The sequence below is a fragment of the Vombatus ursinus genome, unplaced genomic scaffold (genome assembly GCF_900497805.2).
Source record: "Vombatus ursinus unplaced genomic scaffold, bare-nosed wombat genome assembly UNPS02014832.1, whole genome shotgun sequence".
NCBI classification, from domain to species: Eukaryota; Metazoa; Chordata; class Mammalia; order Diprotodontia; family Vombatidae; genus Vombatus; species Vombatus ursinus.
Window position 1 is genome coordinate 72,817,540 of NW_020954610.1, and position 22,226 is coordinate 72,839,765.

Genomic DNA, 22,226 nt, shown 5'->3' on the forward strand with positions numbered 1-22,226 from the left:
GGTAGATCTATGTGGAGGAACTTTAAGAGATATAATCTGGCTTACTATATCCAAAGGATATATTGAGTTATGGTGAGATGTTTAGGAATTAAGAATGAATCTTCATTCAAGAGCATTGCCTCTGGAGGTAGATGACCTAGGTTCAAAACCCATCCCAAAGGGGTAATTGGTAATACCTGTGTGACTTTAGGCATGATTAAATCTCCACATGCCTGAATTTTCTCCTCTGTAATATGAGGGGGTGGAAGCAGATGACTTTCGGGATACCCTCTGGCACTGCATTTATGATCCTTTGACCCATCTGCCTTTGCTCACACCATCTCTCATGCGTGAAATAGATCCTCATCTTCTGTTCAAGGTTCTTTGTTCCTTTAAGAACCAATTCAGGTTCCACCTCTTCCGTGAAGCATTCCCTGACTGCCTTCCTCCCCCATCTCTTCTTGTTCAAGTTTCTTTTTGTTCTTCATATGTTCCTCTCTTTTCTGATTTGGTAGGACTTGCACATTTCTGCTGGAATAATCTTTTAGAATCTAGGAATTCATGAGTGGACTGAGATGAGGATGTTAGGAGAGGTTCCAAATCCAAATTCTACCCAAATAGCCCAGATTTTTTCAAGTGATTTTCATAATTTTCATGGGAAGGAAGGCTTGTTAAAATTTCATTTTGTGGGGAAAAGCCATTTTTTACTTTGTTATTTTAAAAATGGCATTGATGGTGCTAACAATGGTTATCAAACTTTTTTTCTGACTGCACAGGATTTTTTTTTTTTGCCATGAGGAACTGAGGCACACTGAACTTTTAAGTTGTCAACAAAAGAAGGGTTTTGGACAGTCCATCTTTGAGACCAATTACTGGCCCCTTTGTATTGCTTCTCCTTTCTTCCTCTGCCTCTCTTCATCTTCCACTTCCTTACCTATTCTTTTTTTACTTCTCACGACTCTCAATGAAGGACTTTGTGCTTTCATGGATAGAGCTACTATTTGACCTTCCTAACACCAAATAAGGAAGAGCCAGCAGCAAACCACAGCTGGAGGTGGAGTGGGTTGGTTCCTGGACTGGGAGTAATCTGGAAGTCCCTGAGTATGGGGAGGCATGTTGGCACATCTAGTGAAGCTCAAGCTAGGGTACATCCTTTACGAAATACTGCTTTAACCGATCGCTAAATGAATGTCGAAAATCTACCATCATTCATAATGTTGTGACATCAGACGTGGTCATTGTTTATTCAGTCAGCAAGAATTTGTAAGTGCTTGCTTACTCTGTGCCAGACATTGTACAAAAGTTTTGGAGAGACAGACCTCCCTGAAAAAAAGAACGAAAGAAAGAAAAAAGAAAAGAAAAAGAAAGTGGCTGCCCTCAAGGAGTTTACCCTCTATTTGGGGAAATAACGCATACATAAGTAAATACAAAACATGCCAAGTAAATATAAAATGATTTAGTGGTGAAGGCATTAGCAGCAGAGAATCATGTAGGGGGTCATACATTTGAGCTGAGTTTTAAAGGAAGCTAATGGATTCTAAGAAGTAGGAGGAAGGAGGGAGGACATTCCGGGTTTAGGGGACAAGTATTTTTTGCATAACTGTTTTTTTTGTTTATAATGGAGGGGTCAGTGTCAGAGGAGGGTATATCTGAAAATTACTGTGTTATAAAAAAACAAAAAGCATGACTAAAACTTAGTCTAAAAAACAGTTTATGATGCTTTACTCCAAAGGAGAGCATTTGGTATAGTTCTTGGACAAACACTTGCTTGGGGAGGTAACTTCTCAAAGGCCCCCTTTAGTACTATTTCCATCTCCATTAGAGGTTTCCCTTCTCTGACCTAATTTTGATTTGACCTTAAGTCTTTGTTGCCTGCAGGATTTTGTTGTTATTATTTTGTTAAGAGAGGGGTTCCAATGTAAGATTTAGTTGTTGTAGGGAACTCCTTCCTCCAATACAAATTGGCAACTTCTCTGATTTGCAAACTCAGATTGTTGCCCCACGGCATTGGAAGTTTAGGTTACTTGTCCATGGTCACAGTCAGTGTCAGAAGCAGGACTTGAGCCTGGGTCTTCTTAAAGGCAAGACCAGCCCTCTACGCACAATTCATGCAATGTGGCCTCAGATCAATACCACAATTTTCAGCCCGATTGGATTTCTTTACATCAGAAGAACTGTGCCTGAGCGTTTTAGTTAGATGAGCCATTGTTATTGCCTGTCTTTCAGGTACAGGAGAGAGCGGCAAAAGCACATTCATCAAGCAGATGAGAATCATCCATGGATCAGGTTATTCCGATGAAGACAAAAGAGGATTCACAAAACTGGTGTATCAGAACATATTTACAGCGATGCAGGCTATGATCAGAGCCATGGACACACTCAAAATCCCATACAAGTATGAACACAATAAGGTAAGCTTTGCTAATTTTTTTTACACTTCCTATGATAAAAACACTACTGCATTGCCAATGGTCCTTTAAAAGCTTCCGAAATATAGAGAGTTTTTTTGGCCCTCCCCAAAAAGATGTCCAGTGAACAGTCAGTTACTTGTAGGAGATGTACTTTAATAGCATGGTTATTTATTAATATTCCAGTGTCATCAGGAAAGCCAGATGCTAACGTATTATTGTAAATGTGGTAGGCTTGTTTCTTTTAAAGGTGTTTTTTGCTGTGGCATATTAAATGGACATGAAGTTGGTTGGCTTCCAGCTTGTATAAACCTGAACTCCAAAGTAAGATTTAACCAATTTGAAATTGTGACACAAAATGACTGAAGCCAGGAAACTTCAAAGAGAAGCTGACTGTGCTGTCTTAGCTCACACACTATATGCTTCATTTACAAAGAAAGGAAAGCATCTTAGGGCCATTGTGTCTGGTTTAATTTTAAACTTCCTGATTGGCCTTTCTGAGGTTTGCAGCCTCAATTTTCTTTCAAACAGTCCAGTTTGTCATTTGTTTTTGCCCAGATTTATGTGTCGTCCTTCAAACGTGACACCCTCAGGTAGATAACACTTGTGAAAGTCAGTAGCACCTTCTAAACTAATACTAGGAATGGTTAGGCAAGAAATACACATTTTTGAGTTTTTTATTTTTAAACAATAACAAATAAACATTGCAGGTATCTAGTAGTATGTTTATTAAGGAACAGAACTCTGTTTAGAAAGAAGTAGAGAAAGGACCATGATTAGATCAGACTGTGAGGAATTTTAGGACGAAAACTTAAAGATGTGGTGATATCTAATGGCAGTTGAATGGAGGATGATGCATGTGAATCCGTACAAAGTGGCAGTCACAGAGGGCACGGAAGGTATCATAATTCAGATTTTCCTTTGGCACTTTGCCCTCTTTCTGACCCCCTTTCCCGTCTACCTTGCATCATACTTATCTATGTACCTGTCATGCTACTCCCAGGAGAATGTTAAGTTCCTTGAGGTCAAGAACTGCTTTTTCTTTCTTTTTTCTTCTTTTCTTTCTTTCTTTCTTTTTTCTTGTCTTCATTTTTCTACTGCCTAGAGGCAATATGGGTTAGGAAGATCTGGGTTCAATCCTTTCTCTTAAATGTACTGGCCACATGATCCTGGGCAAATCACTTAACCACGCAGGTTAAGGACTCGAGGAAACTCTCTGAGACTAAAACTTTAATAGCAACTTGTCGAACTAATTTCTTGGCTGGAATTTTCCTTACTAGAAGTTCCCTACATCAAAGATACCAGCAGTTCAGACCTCCCCCCCAAAATCTCCAGCACCTAACAGCTAGATGGCACAGTGTATAGAACACCAGCCCTGGAGTCTGGAGAACCTGAGTTCAAATATGGCCTCAGACACTTACTAGCAGTATGACCCTGGGCAATTCACTCAACCCTATTTGCCTCAGTTCTTCATCTATAAAATGAAGAAGGAAATGGCAAACTACTCTAGTATCTCTGCCAAGAAAACCTCAAATAGGATCACTGAGAGACATGACTGAAGCTACTCAACAATAACGAACACCTAGCATAGTGCCTTGAAAAATAGTAGGGGCTTAATACAAGCTCATACAGACATTTGAATTTCACTATGGGGTTTGTTGCTCTTGCAAATGCCTTATCTTGATCATCTTCATTTCAGGTTTGGGAATAAGGGAGGTAGTTTGTGTGTACATATGTCTAGATTTGAAAATGAAATCAAGGCAGCACAATTCAGCATCTACCTAGGGCAGCAAAATAGATAAGATCCGCCCAGGGTGATAGAGGCATCTATGCCTTTGAGGCATCTGTCTTCTCTCTAAATTAAGAAAATAGAATGGTTTCTGCTAGTGAAAGTTCAGGTACTCTATGGTATAGAGTAATTCTATATTGACATCAGAGACCATCTTTGAATTGATTCCTTGGTAGTTTTATGCTTGGCAGGAGCTGACCACCTACAATAAGCCACAGAGAATGAATCACCTCTGATTAATAGGATATATTCTGTAACTTGAGAGGTGTTTGAGCATCTTTAATCACAGCATTAAATTCTGGAAAGAAATAAGAATGCATGGTAATCTAAAGTTAAGGATTAAACTTCCTTTGATTTCTATTCAATTATATGACCTCTGTGGTTCTGTGATTCTATGAACTCTATTCAGTCAGGGAAAATGAAAGATATATGAAGGTGTAATCCCCTGGTATGCAGTAGCATTTGTGATTCAATCCTGAAAGCAGAATTATAGGCAAAATAATGAAATTCCATCTACTTTGAGCTTAAATTACCACTCAAAAGGCATTTCACATTTAAACAATAGAAAATCAAGATTTTCCCCTTTTCTTTTTCTATTAACTGGTTATATTCTCATACACCAACATCCTCCCATGTAAGCTTAATGAAGTGTGACTACTCTTACCAAGCCTTATAGGAATACAGAGTTCATTCCAAGATAACCTTGCTCATTAAACAACAACAGCGACAACAACAAAACTCTCAGGGAAGAAAACAAGAGCTGAAGATTCCTCCAGTATTTTAAAAGTCATAATTTTGTGATGCTCATTACTATTTGTTTGTTTGACTGGGTATGCCAAAGAAGGTAGTCAAGGATGCTGAGTATTTGGGCCATTATAGCAGGCTAGAGTAGGCTACCAAGTTTTCTGGGCATCAGACATTTAAAACTTAAGAATGGATTTTCTAGTTGTCAAATCTAGATTCTCTGTGGAGTTTCTGCCTCGTCTTATACTGCTGCGATAGATTTTTATTTTTTGTTCAGTAACAGTTGAGACAATCTTGAAAGGTTTCTTCTTTGATTATTAATAAGCACTCCCATTTATTCAGGATGATTGGAGAACTGGTTGGTGTGATTAAGTTATATTCTGACTAATTGAGAGACGATTCAGGTAAGCCTATATAAACAAACAAAGTTGTTAGGAAGATATGAGTCCTTGGTGTCAGCTACTTTAGCTGTAATTTGCCTTGTTCTCATAAATCTAATGTTTTACAGATAATTCTAGGAATTTGAGGCATTTGGTCCCAGAGATAAAGATCAATGATATTTATCATATTTATTATTATTTTGGTATGGACCTATAATTTCACTGATGTGGGGAGATCTCTGGCTAATTCAGAGTGGCAACTGTTTTGCATCTTGGAGAGTTTCTTGGGAGCACTAAGAGTTTCTGTTTCCCAACTCTTATATAAAAATTCATCTGGCTGTAGCATTTGCCAAGAAAGGCATAATCATCTATTGTTAAAATTTTTAAACATCTAGGTACGGACCATGTTCCAAACTACTTTGTGACTTGACCACGTATATAATGATTTCCCATTCCTTAAGTTGTTTAACTCCTGCCTGTGGAAGTACCCTCGTCACTCAGGATATGATTACTGCTATTATGATGCCCTACAATGTCCATATGTATTTTGTGTTCCTTATTTAATCTACACATGTCTGCAGATCACAACCTCACACTGTCTTAATAAAAAGTTGTTGCCAAAAATTTAATCACTTGGTGGCCAATCTCCTGGTAATAAGCCTGTCTGGATTTAGCTAAGTTGCTAAGTTTAGTTAAAGTTCCTTGAATGACAAACTTGTGATCTATCCTTAGGCCCATGCTCAACCAAATCCTCTCTAGCTTGGTAGACCTACCAGAGCATGAATTTGGGGGGCATAGCTTCAGGAGTCCAGGGAAATCGTGCCATCATCAGGCATCAGAGTAGGAACTTAATGAAAGACTTTTTGTTTTTCAAAACTGAGAATAAGACTAATACAATCTTAATGAAGTTTATAAATAGCTGAATGCCAGGCCTGTAGGCTCAAATTTGTTGACCTGTTTAATTTAATTTAGGAAATTTTTATTGAGCTTACTGTGTCCCTAGCACTGTGCTAGATACTTTGGGAGATATAAAGAAGCTTGGCCTACCTTTAAGGAGTTTGTAATCTAGTTGAGAGACTAACCATACACATGCCAAAAAATTAATAATATCTGAGCTGAATAAAAATTCATTTAAAAAAACTTTTACTAAATACCAGTCTATATGCAATGGCATTATTCCAAGAGCTGAGGATATAGACAAAAATGAAACCTAAACTCTGATAAGTGTGATATTAAGAAAATTAAGGAAGGAGAGAAGATTTAACAAGTAGAGAAATCAGGGAAGGCTTCATAAAGGAGGGACTACCTGAGCTGAACCTTGAAGGGGAAAAAAAAGATTCTGAGAGAATGGGATGAAGAAGGGAAGTCATTGTATTTCAGGTACGGGGACAGATTGTGCAAATTCAGAAAGTTGGACACTCAAGTTTAAGGAATAGTTAATATTATAGTCTGGCTGGAAAATAGAGTTTGAAATAATCTTGAAAAGATTGGTGGCAGCTAGATGGCAGAAAGCCTTAAATGCCTGGTCTGACCGAATGAGGTCTATGTCATATCCTAAAGGCAATGGGCATCTTTAGGAAATATTTGCACTTGGAGGGTGACACGGTGTTTTGGAGAATGGAGAGAGTCGAGGAAGAGGACACCAATTAAGAAGCTCTTAGAGTAGTACAAAATGCTCTTAGTTGGTGAGAGTCTGAAGTGGGATTGAGTGTATGTGAGTGAAGAGACAGGAGTAGATACTGAAGATGGTTTGGCTGAGGAATTCACAAGACTTGGCAAGTGCTTGGATATAGGGGTGAGGGAAAAGGAAGAGGCAGGAATGATTATGTGGTGAAGAACCTAGGTGACTGGGAGGTTGTGGTCTTCCAATCAAAAAGGGAAGTTTGGAGGAGAGATTGATTTTGATGGGAAAGATTGATTTTGATGGGAAAGATAATTAGTTCACATGTAGACATGTTAAATTTGAAAAAACTTTGGGACATCCAAGAATATGTGTCCAGCAGGTTGTTTATGATGCATAACTGGAGTCCAGGAGAGAGATTAGGGATATCTATATACCTATATGTGTATATGGATATATGTGTATATATTGTGTAAATGTTTGTATATACATATAGAAATACATGGAGATGCATATATATGTTATCTATATAGAGATGATACAATGGTTTCTTAATATTTTGATAGTTTCATATGTCTTTTAATGCAATTAATTGTTGACAACTATAACTGAGTGGGACCATCTTTACAAACAACAAAAAAAACCACTCCATTCTAGTTAGCATGTAATAAAAAAATCGTAACATAAATAAAGTTTTTCAGCAGTGTCTTGTACATAGTAGGTACTTAATAAACTCTACTGTTTACTTGTTGAATTCGGTTTTTTATTGCTGTACCACCATATTTGCTCTGGGTTCAAAGGCAAATGACTTTTTGCAAAAATGTCTTAGCTTGTATGTTGAAATAACTGTTTAAAAAGACATCAAGACATTAGTATTTATGTTTGTTGCAAAGTGACTTTTGAGTTGTGAATATACCATGCCAAAATATTGGTGTTGCTTTTGTTTCTGCTTGAATATGAAATTGGCCACAGGGAGCCAGAGGAAACAAAGGTAATGGTAGCTGTGGAATGTAACGTAGGCTGTATTTATGCTACATTCTAGCATAAGTCCTTGACTGGGTACTAATGAATTTTCAAATATTGTCAGAAGTAAAGGCCTGTTCTTCCCCAACTTTGTGTCAAATTATATATCTGAGATTGCCCTACAAAGTTATGAAATACATGAAATCTAAAGGATTTGAATTTTTTAAGGAAAGTAACAGATCTGTGTTCCTCTCTCTCACTTCCTTTATTCCCCAGAACTTGGTTGCTTTATTTGTCTTGAGTTTGAACTTACTTCTAATTCTTACTTAACATTTTCCTTTACTAACCGCAGGATCAAGAGCTATCGATAAAAGTGGTTAAGTATTATGCACTTAGCCAAATCCAGTCAACGAACATTTATTAAGTGCCTACTAGGCAACTAGGTGGCACAAAAGGTAACTAGGGGACAAAGTGGATATATAATGGATAGAGAACTGGGCCTGGAGTCAGGAAGACCCAAGTTCAAATATTGGCTCATACACTCACTAGCCGTGTGACCCTGGGCAAGTCACTTAACTTCTATTTGCTTCAGCTTCCTCAGTTGAAAAAATGAGGACAATACTATCCTCCTTTATGGGGGTAAAATAAAATAAAAATAAAACCCCCATTTTATCCCAAACCATAAGAGACAATAAGAACCCCAATGGGTTGACCATCAAATGATATATTTACAAAGCACTACCCCAGTGCCTGCTACACGAAGTATCACATAGTAGGCACTTAATAAATGCTTGTTCCTCTTTCCCTATGTACATGACGCTGGACTTTGTTTGGTTCAGGTTATTTTTTCAAAAGGAAATATCCATAGTTAGGACATTTTATGGTAGCCTGTCCTTTCCTCGTATATTCTTCTGACTTATTCTTGCCTCACTGACTTTGCCCCACTTGAGTTGGCTCTTAATAAAAAGAGAGACATAAAATACCTGAAGCAATCAACATGACTGTGGATCTGTCATTTTAAAAACAACTTTGGAAAGATAATCTTATGGATTTGAATCTCTGCACTCCTAGCGTATTTGTTGTTGGTGTCACTCGTATGATACAGTAAATTACCTTTTACTGTTATTTTTTCACATGCATATGTTTCCTTGCCCCCAATAGGATTGCTCAGGGGAATAATCCTTGAGGACAGGTATCCCCCACAGCACATAGCCTTAGTGACAAGTATGAAAAGGTCTTGGTCCACTTTGCCAGTCCAGGAAAGAAAAAATATAATAATATTATTATTTTTTAAACTAGTAATGTAGATGCCTTCTTCTCCAGGAACTCAACTAATCCATACATATCCCAGAAAGCTGTTGTCAACTCCATTTTCAAAAGCTAAGCTTTTTTTTTTTTATGCTGTACTAGGTTTTACACTTTGACACAAAAGTCCTTATAAACCCCAACTTCTTAAGCACCTAGACTGAGACTTGATTTGCACTTCATCCTAGAGGAGGAAAAATTCATGTCTGATACCTGAGTTTCCCTTTGAAGCACCTGTTATGCTTCTGATAGTTACTTTTGGAAGAGACATTGCCAGCACATCTCAATTCTCTTGCTTTCTCTAGGTCCTTTTTGGTAGAAGAGGACGACATAGAAACATATGTTCAAGCTACCAGTATTTCTGACAAACCACGGAGTGCCTAAAACTGTTATTCTATGCACAAGGAAAAAACTAGACAGAACAGTCCCTAGTACATTTCAGAGAACTTAAGCTAGTAATTCTTCATGCTTTTGAACTCTATGCAATAAATTACCATAATAATGTTATTATCAATCAGTATATTTTCTCATTTTAAAAAAATACCAAAGACTCAATTTTTTATACATCTACCCTCCATAATGGATATAATGAAAGCAGCTCTACTAAGTAAGCTCAATAAATATTTGTTGATTAAGTTTAATATTCTTGTCAAGGGTGAGGATATCTGGGTAGTTGTTTTTTTTTTTTTAAAGTAGTAGCTCGTATTTTCTTCAAACTGTGAATCCTGGATATGCTTTAGGAGGAATGACAGGGACATAATCCTTAGTCCTTTGAAATCCAGAAAGAATAAAATATAATATGTCAGTACATATTAGTGTACTGTGAGTATGGGAGTGCCATCCACCAACTGAATCCATCTGTAACTTAGTAAATCAAGCTTAAATAGTTGCCTTTCTATCAGTGACTCCCTTTCTCTTTCCCTTGCTTGTCCTCCTTCCATCTTTTTCTCTGTCTCTGTCTCTGTCTCTCCCCCAACCCCATCCTCTCCTATTATTTATGTGACTTTGCTAAGGGAGGTGCACAATCAGTTTTGGAAAGTAAGATGACCTTAGGCTACTAAAAGTGGAAGCTACTGCTCCGTTAAAATGATATCGTGTATATTAAGCCCTTTGCAAACCTTGATACACTATATAAATGCTATTGCTATTGATTATTATCACTACTGTCATTTCAATATCAGTTAAATCTTTGTTAGAACACTCCCATTTTGGATCTTTACTTCTCAATAGGGGAAAGGAGAGTTTAGAAGGAATTGAAGAAAGAACCAAAAAAATGCTCACTTACTAGGGCTAATAGTGGGATTAATTAACCTAGAATTTCAAGTAAGTATAATAAATAGAAATTCACATCAAAAGAGAATAATGACCTATAGTTCTCCATGTTCCCTGAGAAAACCACAAGAAAGTCGGCAGCAAAACTTTTTTTGTTGGGGCAATTGGGGTTAAGTGACTTGCCCAGGGTCACACAGCTAGTAAGTGTCAAGTATTTGGTCTGAGGCCAGATTTGAACTCAGGTCCTCCTGACTTCAGGGCTGGTGTTCTATCCACTATGCCACGTAGTTGCCCCACAGCACCAAAACTTAAGCATGAGAGATTTAGGTTAGTTCCATGCTAAACTTAGGTTAGGACTTATTGAAAACTTTACTGAAAGTGACAGGATTAATACATAGACAGGTTGTGAAATCTTCCTGTCTTCCAGTCTTTAAAAACAGGCAACCTTGTTGTCACGTAAAATACTTTAAGGTTGTTCTCAGGGATAGAAAGTATGGATTACATTAATTTCAAGTTCATTTAATTTTCTTGTTCTGTGATTGAAGAACTATAGACAAGAGATTATTGATGCTGTAATTATGGCTGTAATTCAAAGGTTTTTCACTTTGACTTGCTTTTGGATATTTTAGAAAAACTATGTAATCTTCATTTAGGATGAAATTAAAATTATTTAAACATTTAGTGATTATAAGTCCCCAACCTTTACTCCACAGAGACTTTTCTCATCCATGTCTTACTTTTCTTTAAAATATTTGATATTATATTTAACAAATGGCTTAAAACACACACACACACACATTTTTTTTGTCATTTTTGTCCTTATTCCAGAGTCACCTTTTACTTTTATGGTTGTAAACTTTCCATTGTCTACTTCTGCAAATCTTAGAAGAAAAATTCTTGTTTAAAATAATAATAATAATAATAATAATAAACCATAGTAGTTATGTAGCACTTTAAGATTTGCAAAACACTTTACAAACATGCTCTCATTTAATCTTCATAATAATCCAAGGAAGTAGGTGCTATTATTATCTCCATTTAACATATGAGGAAACTGAGGCAAATTGAAATAAAGTAATTTGCCAAAGATCACATAACTAGTAAGTGTCTGAGGCCAGATTCAGGCTAAGATCTTGCTGATTCCAGGTTCAGCACGCTATCCACTGTACCACCTAGCTTCTTAGAGCTTCCTGAATGGCCTTCTGGATGGTATATAAACTCTGACCTTGACATGGGTATATCATTCCCATTCTCTCTCCAGTATGCAGCTAGATTCATCGTCTGATCAGTATTGCTTCCTAGAGCATTCAGGACTGCTTCTCCCCAAACCTGTAACAAGATTCAGATCTTTTTCTCTTTGACTCTCATTTCTTACCCACTGGTTATCCCCAGCTTCTCTGTTGCTGTTTTTCACTAGTATTGTGTACATGGAAGCTGTGTAAAAATAAAACAGAAACACAATATTATCTCCTGCTTTTAATGGCAAGAATGAATATCCTAAGGTAACATGGTACAGTGGAAAGAGCTTTTAGCTTTGGAGTTAGTTCTGGTTTTGGAGCCCAGGTTCAAATTACCCTTTGAGCTTGAACTTTTAACTTCCCTGGGCCCAGTTTCTGCAAATGAAAAATGAGGGTGTTGTATTAAATGATTTCTGAGGCCCCTTCTGGCTCCAGCTCTGTGATCCTAAAATCTTAAGTCCCATTTCATGTACCCCCGATAAACTTGTATCAACACTTAGTTCCTAGAGTGTAGATGATGAAAAATGAGCTTTAAGTGTTAGGTATCTGGGCCATGGCCCCCTGAGTTCATTGCATTGCATTAATGTCCCCAGGGAAAGAGAGGAACGGATGGGCTTTCATATTTTCCTTTCCTAGTGAGCAGGTTGCAGAAGGCAATGTCTAATTGCTAACATTGTTATGTTTATTTCAAACATCTTCCCTCTCTCCCTATGGCCTAACTTTCTTTTCTCCTTAAGGTGGCTATGTTACTCACAGAGCTCAAGAATAACACTTTAATTTTTCTTGGTTTACTAATATGGCATTTTTATTACTGGTTACCTCATTTAGGAATGGTCAGGGAGCTGCTTCATGGTTTTGTAATCGCTTAGACTTAGGGCCATATTCCTTCTTCATGCCTCACATGGAACTCCCAATGCCATCAGTGAGAGATGGACTGAGTGAAATGGGGCTCTAATAAGTTATTAAATTTTATAAAATATGCATTCATTTTCTGTCAACTCCAGAACTCTGCATTAGAGGACTTGGTTTCAGAGGACTTTTCTTCTCTGTGATCTTCATAGTCATTAGAGTATTAGAAGAACTGCACAAGGTTATCCAAATTTTTATTTCTTCTTTGTTTTTGCTTTCCAACTTTGTGAAAGTCTGTTGTCTAAAGCAGTAGTATCCCAAATCAGATTAAAATATAATTGAGAAATGTTTAATAAAATAAATAAAAATATGATCCAAAATAGGTAATAGTAATTTTTCATTTCATATGTCAGTATGTGGTTCATTGATTCTATTTGAGTTTGACACCACTGGTACAGAGGATTAAAAACCCTTTGTGTGAGGGCTTTATCATTAAAGGAGATTCCAAGGACTGTTTCTATTATTTTCCCAGAAAATAACTACCACCACAACACTGGGATTTCTGAATGTAGAGCAGTACCACTCTATGGCATGAAATTTCATTTTTTCTATTTCTTTTGGGGTAAAGGTAATCATCTCATTTCAGTGGAATCACAGAGTCAAATAGATGTTTTAAGCATCAGCCTATCTGTGTTTTCATATTTGTTGTTCTTTGCATTAGAAAGGGCATTGCTAATGGTGTTGCTATGCATATATTTGAGTGTAGCTGATAAGGTTGATGAAGACCAGCCATCCCTTTCATGCTGCATATGTGAGATGACTGCTCATTGACTTCTGCCTGTAACTACTATCTTCAGAGTATATATGTCATAGTAAGTCTACTTTCCTTTTAAAGATACCCTCCCCATCAACTAGAGAATGAGACGACCTCTGAGTTCTTTTTTTGGCTCTCTTTGGAAAGTTCATGTCTAACATACCTATCTTCAGTTTAACCACACTGCTTAAAGTTGAAGAAAAATGATAACAATAATAATAATGATAATAATATGTATTATGTACATTTAAAGATGAGTGCTATATAATATGAAGATGTTGCTGAACTATTATTATTAGACCATGGAGGCTTATGAGACATAAGAATCTAAGACTAATTTTTAAGTAATTTTCTCAGTTGTAACAATATTAATCCATCTGCATTTTATAGGCATTTCTTTTGATCAACCAATCAATACTTATTAAATTATTAATTTAATTATGAATTATTATTATTCATATTAAATATTTATTATTCATACCCCAGTCACTGGGTTAGCCACTGGAGGGGATACAAAGAAAAGTGAAGTAGGCTCTCAACTGAATAAGCTTGTATTCTATCAAGAATAACAGTATGTATTTGTAAAGTGGAAGGCTAAGCTGGGACTATGGAAATGAGTTTTCTTCTTTATAATGCTAAGTGCTCTGAACAGAAATAGAAGTAGTAGTGTTGACCCCACTTGCATCATGCATTGGTTCACTTATCTAACCATACTAGGTGAGGTCATGGCATTGGAAACTCAGGTTTCTCCATCCTGTATTTGGTTGTTTGATATTTCAATTGATGGCATGACATATTCCACTGCCCCCCCCCCCCCCCGACTATGGACGCAAATGTGCCTGGATAGCAGTTGTCTGAAACCTTTGCTTGGTTTTTCACACAGCTCCTCTGACCACGAATCAGGAAAGGCTTAGATCCCAGACCTCAGCTATGTGTGATGGCTGTTCTTGAGAATAATGTGTCTGGATGATTATATGTACGCTTTGGGGCAAACAATTGCTTTGGCATAAAACGTAAGCATAAGATTTGTCTATGGTGTTTCAGAGGAACAGAATGGGGGTTAATGAATGTTTCTTGAGTTGAATTGGGATTCCTCCTTGTTTATTCTTCTTCCATCACAGAGAAAGACATCACAGTGTTGAATTCCATTATGGATCTAGAAGGTTGGCTGATAAGTTTTCTCATCTTTACCTTGTCAAGTAGTTTCCAATGGAATACTCATGATCGGTGATAGATGCTATTGAAACAATTACAAAAGAAAAAACTACAATTTTCTAATAAATAGATGTTTGTGAAATACAGTAAATATTTGTAAAAGAAATTGAAAGGAAAGAAAACAACAAGAAAACTATGCTTTATTCCATGTGAAGATTTGTGTAAGTTACAGTATTTTAATTGTGGTTCTTATTTTCAGAGAAATGTGATGAGTAGAGGGCAGGCCAGGAACAAGGGGGTACAAGAGGTCTTACACCACCATACTAAGTAATGTTAAGGGCATTTTTTTTTTGGGTCAGGAGGAAGAGTCTAGTAGTGAGGACTATAACCAGTAGTTATGATGGTGAATCCCCCTACAATTTCTCCCACTTTCTAAAGTACAGGCTAGAGTCTAGCCGCTACACCATTTTACTCTCCTGCTAAAGGAGCTGTCCCTATTGCTTTTAGGATGAGAATTTGTACAAAAATGCTTTTTGAGGGCATGTAAAATCACAATCTGGCCCCAGTCTACTTTAAGAGGTTTATTAGATATCATTCCCCTTGACTCTATTTTCCAGTCAAACTGACCTCTCTGTTCCTCATACTCAGCATTCTATTTGACACCTTTGTTTCTCATGCCCATTCTCATGCACTCCCTCTTTACCTCCACCTCTTAATTCCCTACCTTCCCAAATTACTTTGTATTTACTTTGCATATATTATGCATTTACTTATGTGTGTACATGTTGTTCTCACCAATAGAGTGTAACTTCTTTGAGGGTTGGAATGGTTGAGTTTCTGTTCCTGATTCCAGAGCAACCAGCACAGACCCTGGCATATAGTAGGCCCTTAATAAGTTTGCGTTGAATGAATCAATGACTTGAAACTAGAAATTCGAAATGATACTGTGAGGATGATTCAGCATAATTTGACACCATTAAGTTTGATTATAGGCCAGATTAAAACCCTGCTAAATCATCCAGAAAACAGTTTAATAATACCTAGAATCTGAAAAATGTCTTCATAACAACAAACTTACCTCAATGCCAGTCAATAAGTGACTAAAAAGATAATGTAGTACCATGCAAAGAATATTGGATTCAGAGTCAAAGATTTGGGGTTTAAAATATGACAGCCTTTTTGCTGCCTATGTAATCTTGGGAAATTATTTAATCTCTCTGTGACCTCTATTTCCTCATCTATAAAATGAGGAGGTTAGATTAGGTGACCTCTTAGATCCTTCCAGCTCTAAATGTTTGATCCTCTGACCTCTGTCAGATTTGATTCTGTTCTCAGCGAGAAGAAAGATACACACACGCGCACACACACACACACACACACACACACACAAAACCACACAAAAATTCTGGGGCTTTTTCTGGAAAACCTCACAGTCATAAGGGGAGACATGCCACATAAACACATCTGGGAGATTTTTGACAATGGACTTTAGTAACAGAGCCATCCAAACAGAGAACAGGGCTGCAAGGGACTCATTTTAAACTAATCCTAGCAACATAAGAGATACACAGGCCTACTTTAGCCTATTTCAGTAGGAAGGTGGAAAGCTGATGACTTGAATGTTCCCGATTAACTCCTAGGACAGCATTAACAAACAAACAAACAATCTCACTCTTTTAGCTCTGAATTATGGACCTTTTTTTATTTCTTATTTTTGCTTTTTTGTGAGGCAATTAGGGTTAAGTGACTTGCCCAGGGTCACACAACTAGTAAGTGTTAAGTGTCTGAGGCCGGATTTCAACTGGACCTTTTTAAAAAAATTTTTGAAATGATGCCTTTGTTTCTAATTAGTGAGAAAAATTGAACTTAATTAAAGCTGAGAGAATGATGTACAGAAGGAAGTCCAAGAAACCCTTTTGGAATACAAGGAGTTGCCTACCTTTTTCCTTTCCTGTTCATCATTTTACTGTTGCCCTTGCCTTTTCTTTCTATCACTAACATATATTATGAGGAATTCATGGATGGTATAAAGTCCTTGTTTTTGTAAGAATTATACTCTTGCCTCACTTTACCTCCACACTCACACACACACACACACATACACACGTACATACCTGCTACATAAATATGCTTTTAAATTATATTTCTTAACACATTCTTACACATTTTACCCACATATAACAGTTGCAGATATAGGTTTAAAAAAAGTACTTATCAGCAAATTGATATGCTTTTAAAGAATAAAAAATTATTTTCTTTGTCACATACCATATTGCAGTCATAAAAATTTCTTCATTAGAGACTTTAAAAGTCTAATTACATGATGTATGTAAAACTCCACTTACATAAACACAGTGTACATTATATCTTCCTGACTTTAATTTCCAATATTCATTTGCTAAGAAGGCTTTAAATATATTATTCTTATTACTTTTTAATAATAAATCTAGACTTATATGCATTGTTTAATTGTGTACATTGTTTAATTTTTCTAAGTAACTTACAGGAGTTGACATTACTGACATATGCCAAAAAGCCTACCAACTTTGCTGATATGCAGAGTATTATTAGACTGGTAAGTATGCTGTCTCCTTGCATAATGCACACTTCCTTTGTGGTAAAAACTGTAACGGTTTTGAGATGTAAAGAAGACTTTGACAGACAATAGATACCTTTTTCTCTGGGGAGAGAACAGTGATTTTATTGTCATTTTCCAATTATTTAGGAGATTATCTTTGTGGATTATTTAGACTCTGGCCTACCCTTTAATCTCCTGTTATTCATTTTTTATTTTTTGCCGTTCTGATACATTATTAGTCAGTTGACAACTTTTCTTGAGTGCTTACTGTCTTCAGAGCATTATAATAGGTGCCACAGGTGGGAGGCTAGAATACATAGTCTACATAGAATACATAGTCTACATAGAATACATAGAATACATAGATCCTTAAGATAACAACAATACAGCTGGAAATGCAAAATATCTACTCCAGGTTTAGTCTAAAATTGAGTTTTGTGTACTCTAGCATGCCTTTTCCAGCCCATGTGGGAAAAGGTTCTTTCCCCAGGATGCCCTCCCTTTCCATACTTCCTGTCTTGCCTTCTTTTCATGCATCCCCACCTTCCAGCACAGTGAACAGCAATGATATTTTTGACTTGAATTAAGATTGTTTTACCTTCTTTTCTTTCTTCTCCATGGAGAATTGGAAGTCGGTGGGAGTGGTGGCAAGGTAGGGGAGGGGGCCCTACTTGTTAGCTTTAGGGGATAGCTATGGCACAGAATATGGAGTTCTCTCATGGCATGTATTTATTCTCTGCCTTTCATCTATTAGGGCACTGTGCCATAAATTCTCTTCCCTAGTTCAGTCAGAAACAGATTTTTTCCCTTCTGTTGTGAAGGTAGTGTGCTATAGTGGAAAAAACACTGGACGGGGTCAAACAATGAGAATTCAGATCCTGGTTCCATGTACTGACCTGTATGACCCTAGGCAAGTCATCCTGTGGCTGTGAAACGTTTTTTGGGTCAGTTTCTTCCTTTGTAAAACAAGGAGGAGGATGAGATGAACTAACCTGTAAGGAGACATCTAGTTCTGATATTCTATAATCTATTATTTCACAAGTTCTATAGTATAATGTTCTATAGTATAATGACTGATCTAGTGTGTACAGTTATTTTCAAAGTACTCAGAAGAGTTAGCCTTTAGCAGGGACCAATGAAGTATTAAAGTCAGAAACCACCCTCTCCAGTTTTAGGAGCTATATAAGAGAACTGGCATGGTGGTGGCCATGTAGGATGTTTAAAAAAATATAATATAGAATGTTGACTGAGCTTAAGGCTAATGATAATTATAGGTGCTATGTATTAGACAAAACATGTCTTTTGGCTATAAATGATATTTTGATCACATAATAAGTCTGACATATTTAAAAGATTGCCTGACTTGATCAGTGAAGGCTAGAAAATATTCTTTATTTTGGTCTCCTTAGACAGATTGCCATCACAGTCGAGAGAGAGAAGTGAGAATTATATCTATATAACTGATGTGTTTGATTGTCTGTGGAGTCTGTTTTTATCATTGCTATGTTATTCCTTTGTAATTTGGAGATTTTGAGTATGTGTCTGTGTGTTTAATTTGAATATTTTGGGTCAGTACATTATAAGGGTGAATTAAAGACATATGGTAGCTAGTATGACAACACCAAGAGAGCTAGAATGTGAGAAATCATAACTCACATGTATATAATACTTAGAGTTTTACACAGTGCTTCTTTCATTTGTGAGTCTTGTGAGACAGGAAATATAAGCGATATTGTTTCCAGTTATATAGATGAGAATCTCAAGGCTTAGAGAGGTGAAGGGAGACTTATGATGCTTGTGGTCACACAGCTAGCAAGTGTCAGAGCTAAGGCTTTGGGGTGTGTGTGTGTGTGTGTGTATGTATCCTGGGGATAGTTTTCCCAGCTCGTGTAACTATAACTAGTGAGATTGAAGGAGAAGCCTCCTATAGCAAACCAAGACACATCAGAGAGCATTTATTAAGCACCTAATAAGTGCAAGGCACTATGCTAAGCAATGAGAATACAAAGAAAGGGAAAAATAACAACAACAAAAGCCAATACCTGCCCTCAAAGTCCAATGGGGGAGACAACATGAAAGCAATTATGTACAAACAAGTACATAGACAGGATAAATTGGAAATAATCTGAGGGAAGTCACTAAGTTCAGAAATTAGAGCAACGTGCTGTACTGAAAAAAGGTACACAAGCTCAAAAAGGGAGTTCCCATTGTTCTTTTCTGTAAATCCCTAATGTATTGGGGAAGAGGTGCTGATTGGATGTAGTCATGGAAGAAGCCAATGGTCAAGAAATATGTGACCTTGCAGGGAACTTGCCCCTTTTTTTTCCCTTAGAGGCATTCTTAAAATATTTTATTTTAATTGCTGTAGTTTTTTTTGTTTGTTTTTTAATTGTTTTATTGATGTCTTTTGTCTATTATATGAGTTTGTTTCTCACCCTTGTCCAAAGAAAAAGATAACCAAAAACATCTGATACAATAACATTACTTCAACATTGCAAATAACTTTCTGGTCTAGTAATCCCCCATCTCTCTGCCATTATGGGAGAGTGCCATCTTTCATTGTTATTTCTCTGGGACCTTCATTGGTTTTTCAAGAGTTTTCAGAGTTAAACTTCTTTTTCAGTAACATAGTTGTAGTCATTGTGTTTGTTCTTGGTTTACTCTGCATCAGTTCATACAATTGTTCCTGATATTTGTGGTGTATAGTGATATTCACACACATGTGTATGTATATATGTATGTATGTATGTATATACCGTAGTTTTTCAGCCATTTCCCCAATTGATGGGCACCCACTTTGTTTCTAGCTCTTTACTATCTCAGAGTGCTACTGTGAATATTTTGGCATGTTATCATACCTTTGTCTCTGACTTTGACTTCCTTGTTGGTATGTGCCCAGAAACGAGGTCTCTCTGGGTGGAATGATATGGACAGTTTAATCACTTTTGTTGTATAATTCCCTATTGAATTCCAGATTGATTCAGCCCATTTGCAGTTCTATCAAGGGTTCATTAACAAGACTGTCTTTTACAGCACTTTCAACATTGTCAATAATGTTCCAGACTTTGGTCATCTTTGTTAGTTTGCTTGGGGCAAAACTGAAAAATTGTTTTTATTTGCATTTCTCTTACTCTTAGCAATTGGATCATATTTTCATATGTTGTTTAAATTTGTAATGGTTCTTATGAAAGCTCTTTGTTTTTATCTTTTGACTACTTGTCTATTTGGGAATGGCTAGTGGTATTACATATTTGTGTCAATTCCTTGTATCTTTTAGATTTCAGACTTGAATTAGTGATATATCCAATATTTTGCCAGATCCTGTTGGCAACATCTCTTATGTATGTCCTCTTCTCTCCTATGACAGTGCCACCAACATGGTACAGGTTCTCATCCCATCACACCTGGATTATTTAGGTACTTTCAGATTGGCCTCCCTGCCTCAGATCTTTTCCCCACTCCAATCCATCCTCCTCCCAGTTATCTGAATGTTCTTTCCAAAATCTGAGTATGTTACCCTCCTATTTGGTAAACCCTGGTAGCTTCCTATTATTGCCTCTAGGAGCAAATAGAAAATTCTCTGGCAATCAGATCCCTTCAAAACTTGGCCCCTCTTACCTTGACAGTCTTCTTACACCTTACTTTCCTTCACATACTATTTTGACCTATTGACACAGTCCTCCTTTGCTGAGTACCATTGCATCTCTGGACTGTGCCTTTTCATTGGGTGTCCTTCATGCCTGGAATTCTCTCCTTTCTCATCTCTGCTTCCTAACTTCCTTAGCTTTATTCAAGTCTCAGCTAAACCACCATCTTCTACAAGAAGTCTTTCCCCATCCCCCTCAATGCTAGTGCCTTCCTTCTATGGTTTATCTACAATCTACTCTGTAAATATCTTATTTGTATTTACATAGTTGTTTGTATGTTATGTCCCTAGTTAGACTATGAGCTCCTTGAGAGAAGGGACTGGCTTTTGTCTTTCTTTATGTTCCCAGTGCTTAGCTCATAGTAGATGCTTAAGAAAAGCATGTTGACTATTTGATGTAAGTAGTGTGTGGCTGTGTGTGAATTATTAGTTCCTGATAGCAGAAGATAAACAACAGAGTTTTTTAAAGCAATGAACCCATGAATTATTGCCATTACTGACACTAATTAAGTTATTAAGAACAAGCATTTCTTAAGTGCCTACTGCGTGACAGGTACTATGTTAGGTACTGGGCGTACAAGCACAAACACAAAAATGAAGCCATTCCTGACATCTAGGAGCTTCCATTCCATTGGGGAAACCAACATGTATATAAGTGTTCAGATAGATAGATAGATAGATAGACAGACAGAGATAATTTCAAGATAATTTGGGGGGATGGGGAGTACACTAACAACTGGGGGTTCAGGAAAGGCTTCATACAGAAGATGCTGCTTGAGCAAAATTTTGAGGAAAACGAGATTATGAGAGATGGAGGTGAGGAGAGAGTACATTCCAGGAGTGGGGGAAAGCCAGTGCAAAAAAGTAGAGATGGGAGATAGAGTGTGATGTATGAGGAACAGTATGAAGGCCAGTTTGGCTGGGTCATATGGTGCAGTAAGGGAAACCATGTATAATAAGATTGAAAAGATAAGTTGGAGCCAAGTTGTAAAGGACTTTAAAAGCTAAACCTAAGAACTTATATTTGATTCTAGAGATGTAGAAAGCCATTCGAGTTTATTGAGTAGGGGAATGACATGGTTAGACTTCAGGAATGTCTCTTTAGCAAGTGTGTGGAGTATGGATTGGAAAGCAGAGAAGCTTGAGGTAAGAAGACCTGTTAGGAGCCCAGCATTAAATGTGGTTTTGTGTTTTGTTTTGTTTTGTTTTGTTTTGTTTTTTAGTATCTTGTGTCCAAAGTGCTTACAAGTAGGGAAATGTTAGGCTATTAAGTAGAGTGTATCTCCTCGGTTTTTGTCTGTGGGCTCAAGGCAAAGCAAAAGAAGTGTCTTTGAATCTCCAGTGATAAGCACAGTCCTTTTCATAGAGCGTATACTTAATATAAAATGCTTATTGAATGAACAAATGAATGGAATGAATGAATATGATCTCTTCCTCCACCTTGACCCCCACAAAGGTCACTCACACCTTTTGTGCTACAAGTAT

General features: G+C 37.0%; 1 protein-coding gene across 1 annotated transcript in view; it reads left to right on the forward strand.

Annotated features, from left to right (window-relative positions):
* Window positions 1–2,210: 2,210 nt before the first annotated feature.
* The window catches only part of LOC114025811 (guanine nucleotide-binding protein G(q) subunit alpha), a 272,993-nt gene continuing 252,977 nt past the window's right edge, over window positions 2,211–22,226 (forward strand). The window contains exon 1 of the mRNA XM_027839342.1: window positions 2,211–2,390. Coding sequence (XP_027695143.1) covers window positions 2,244–2,390 — 147 coding nt within the window. The 5' untranslated portion in view covers window positions 2,211–2,243. The remainder of the gene's footprint in view (window positions 2,391–22,226) is intronic.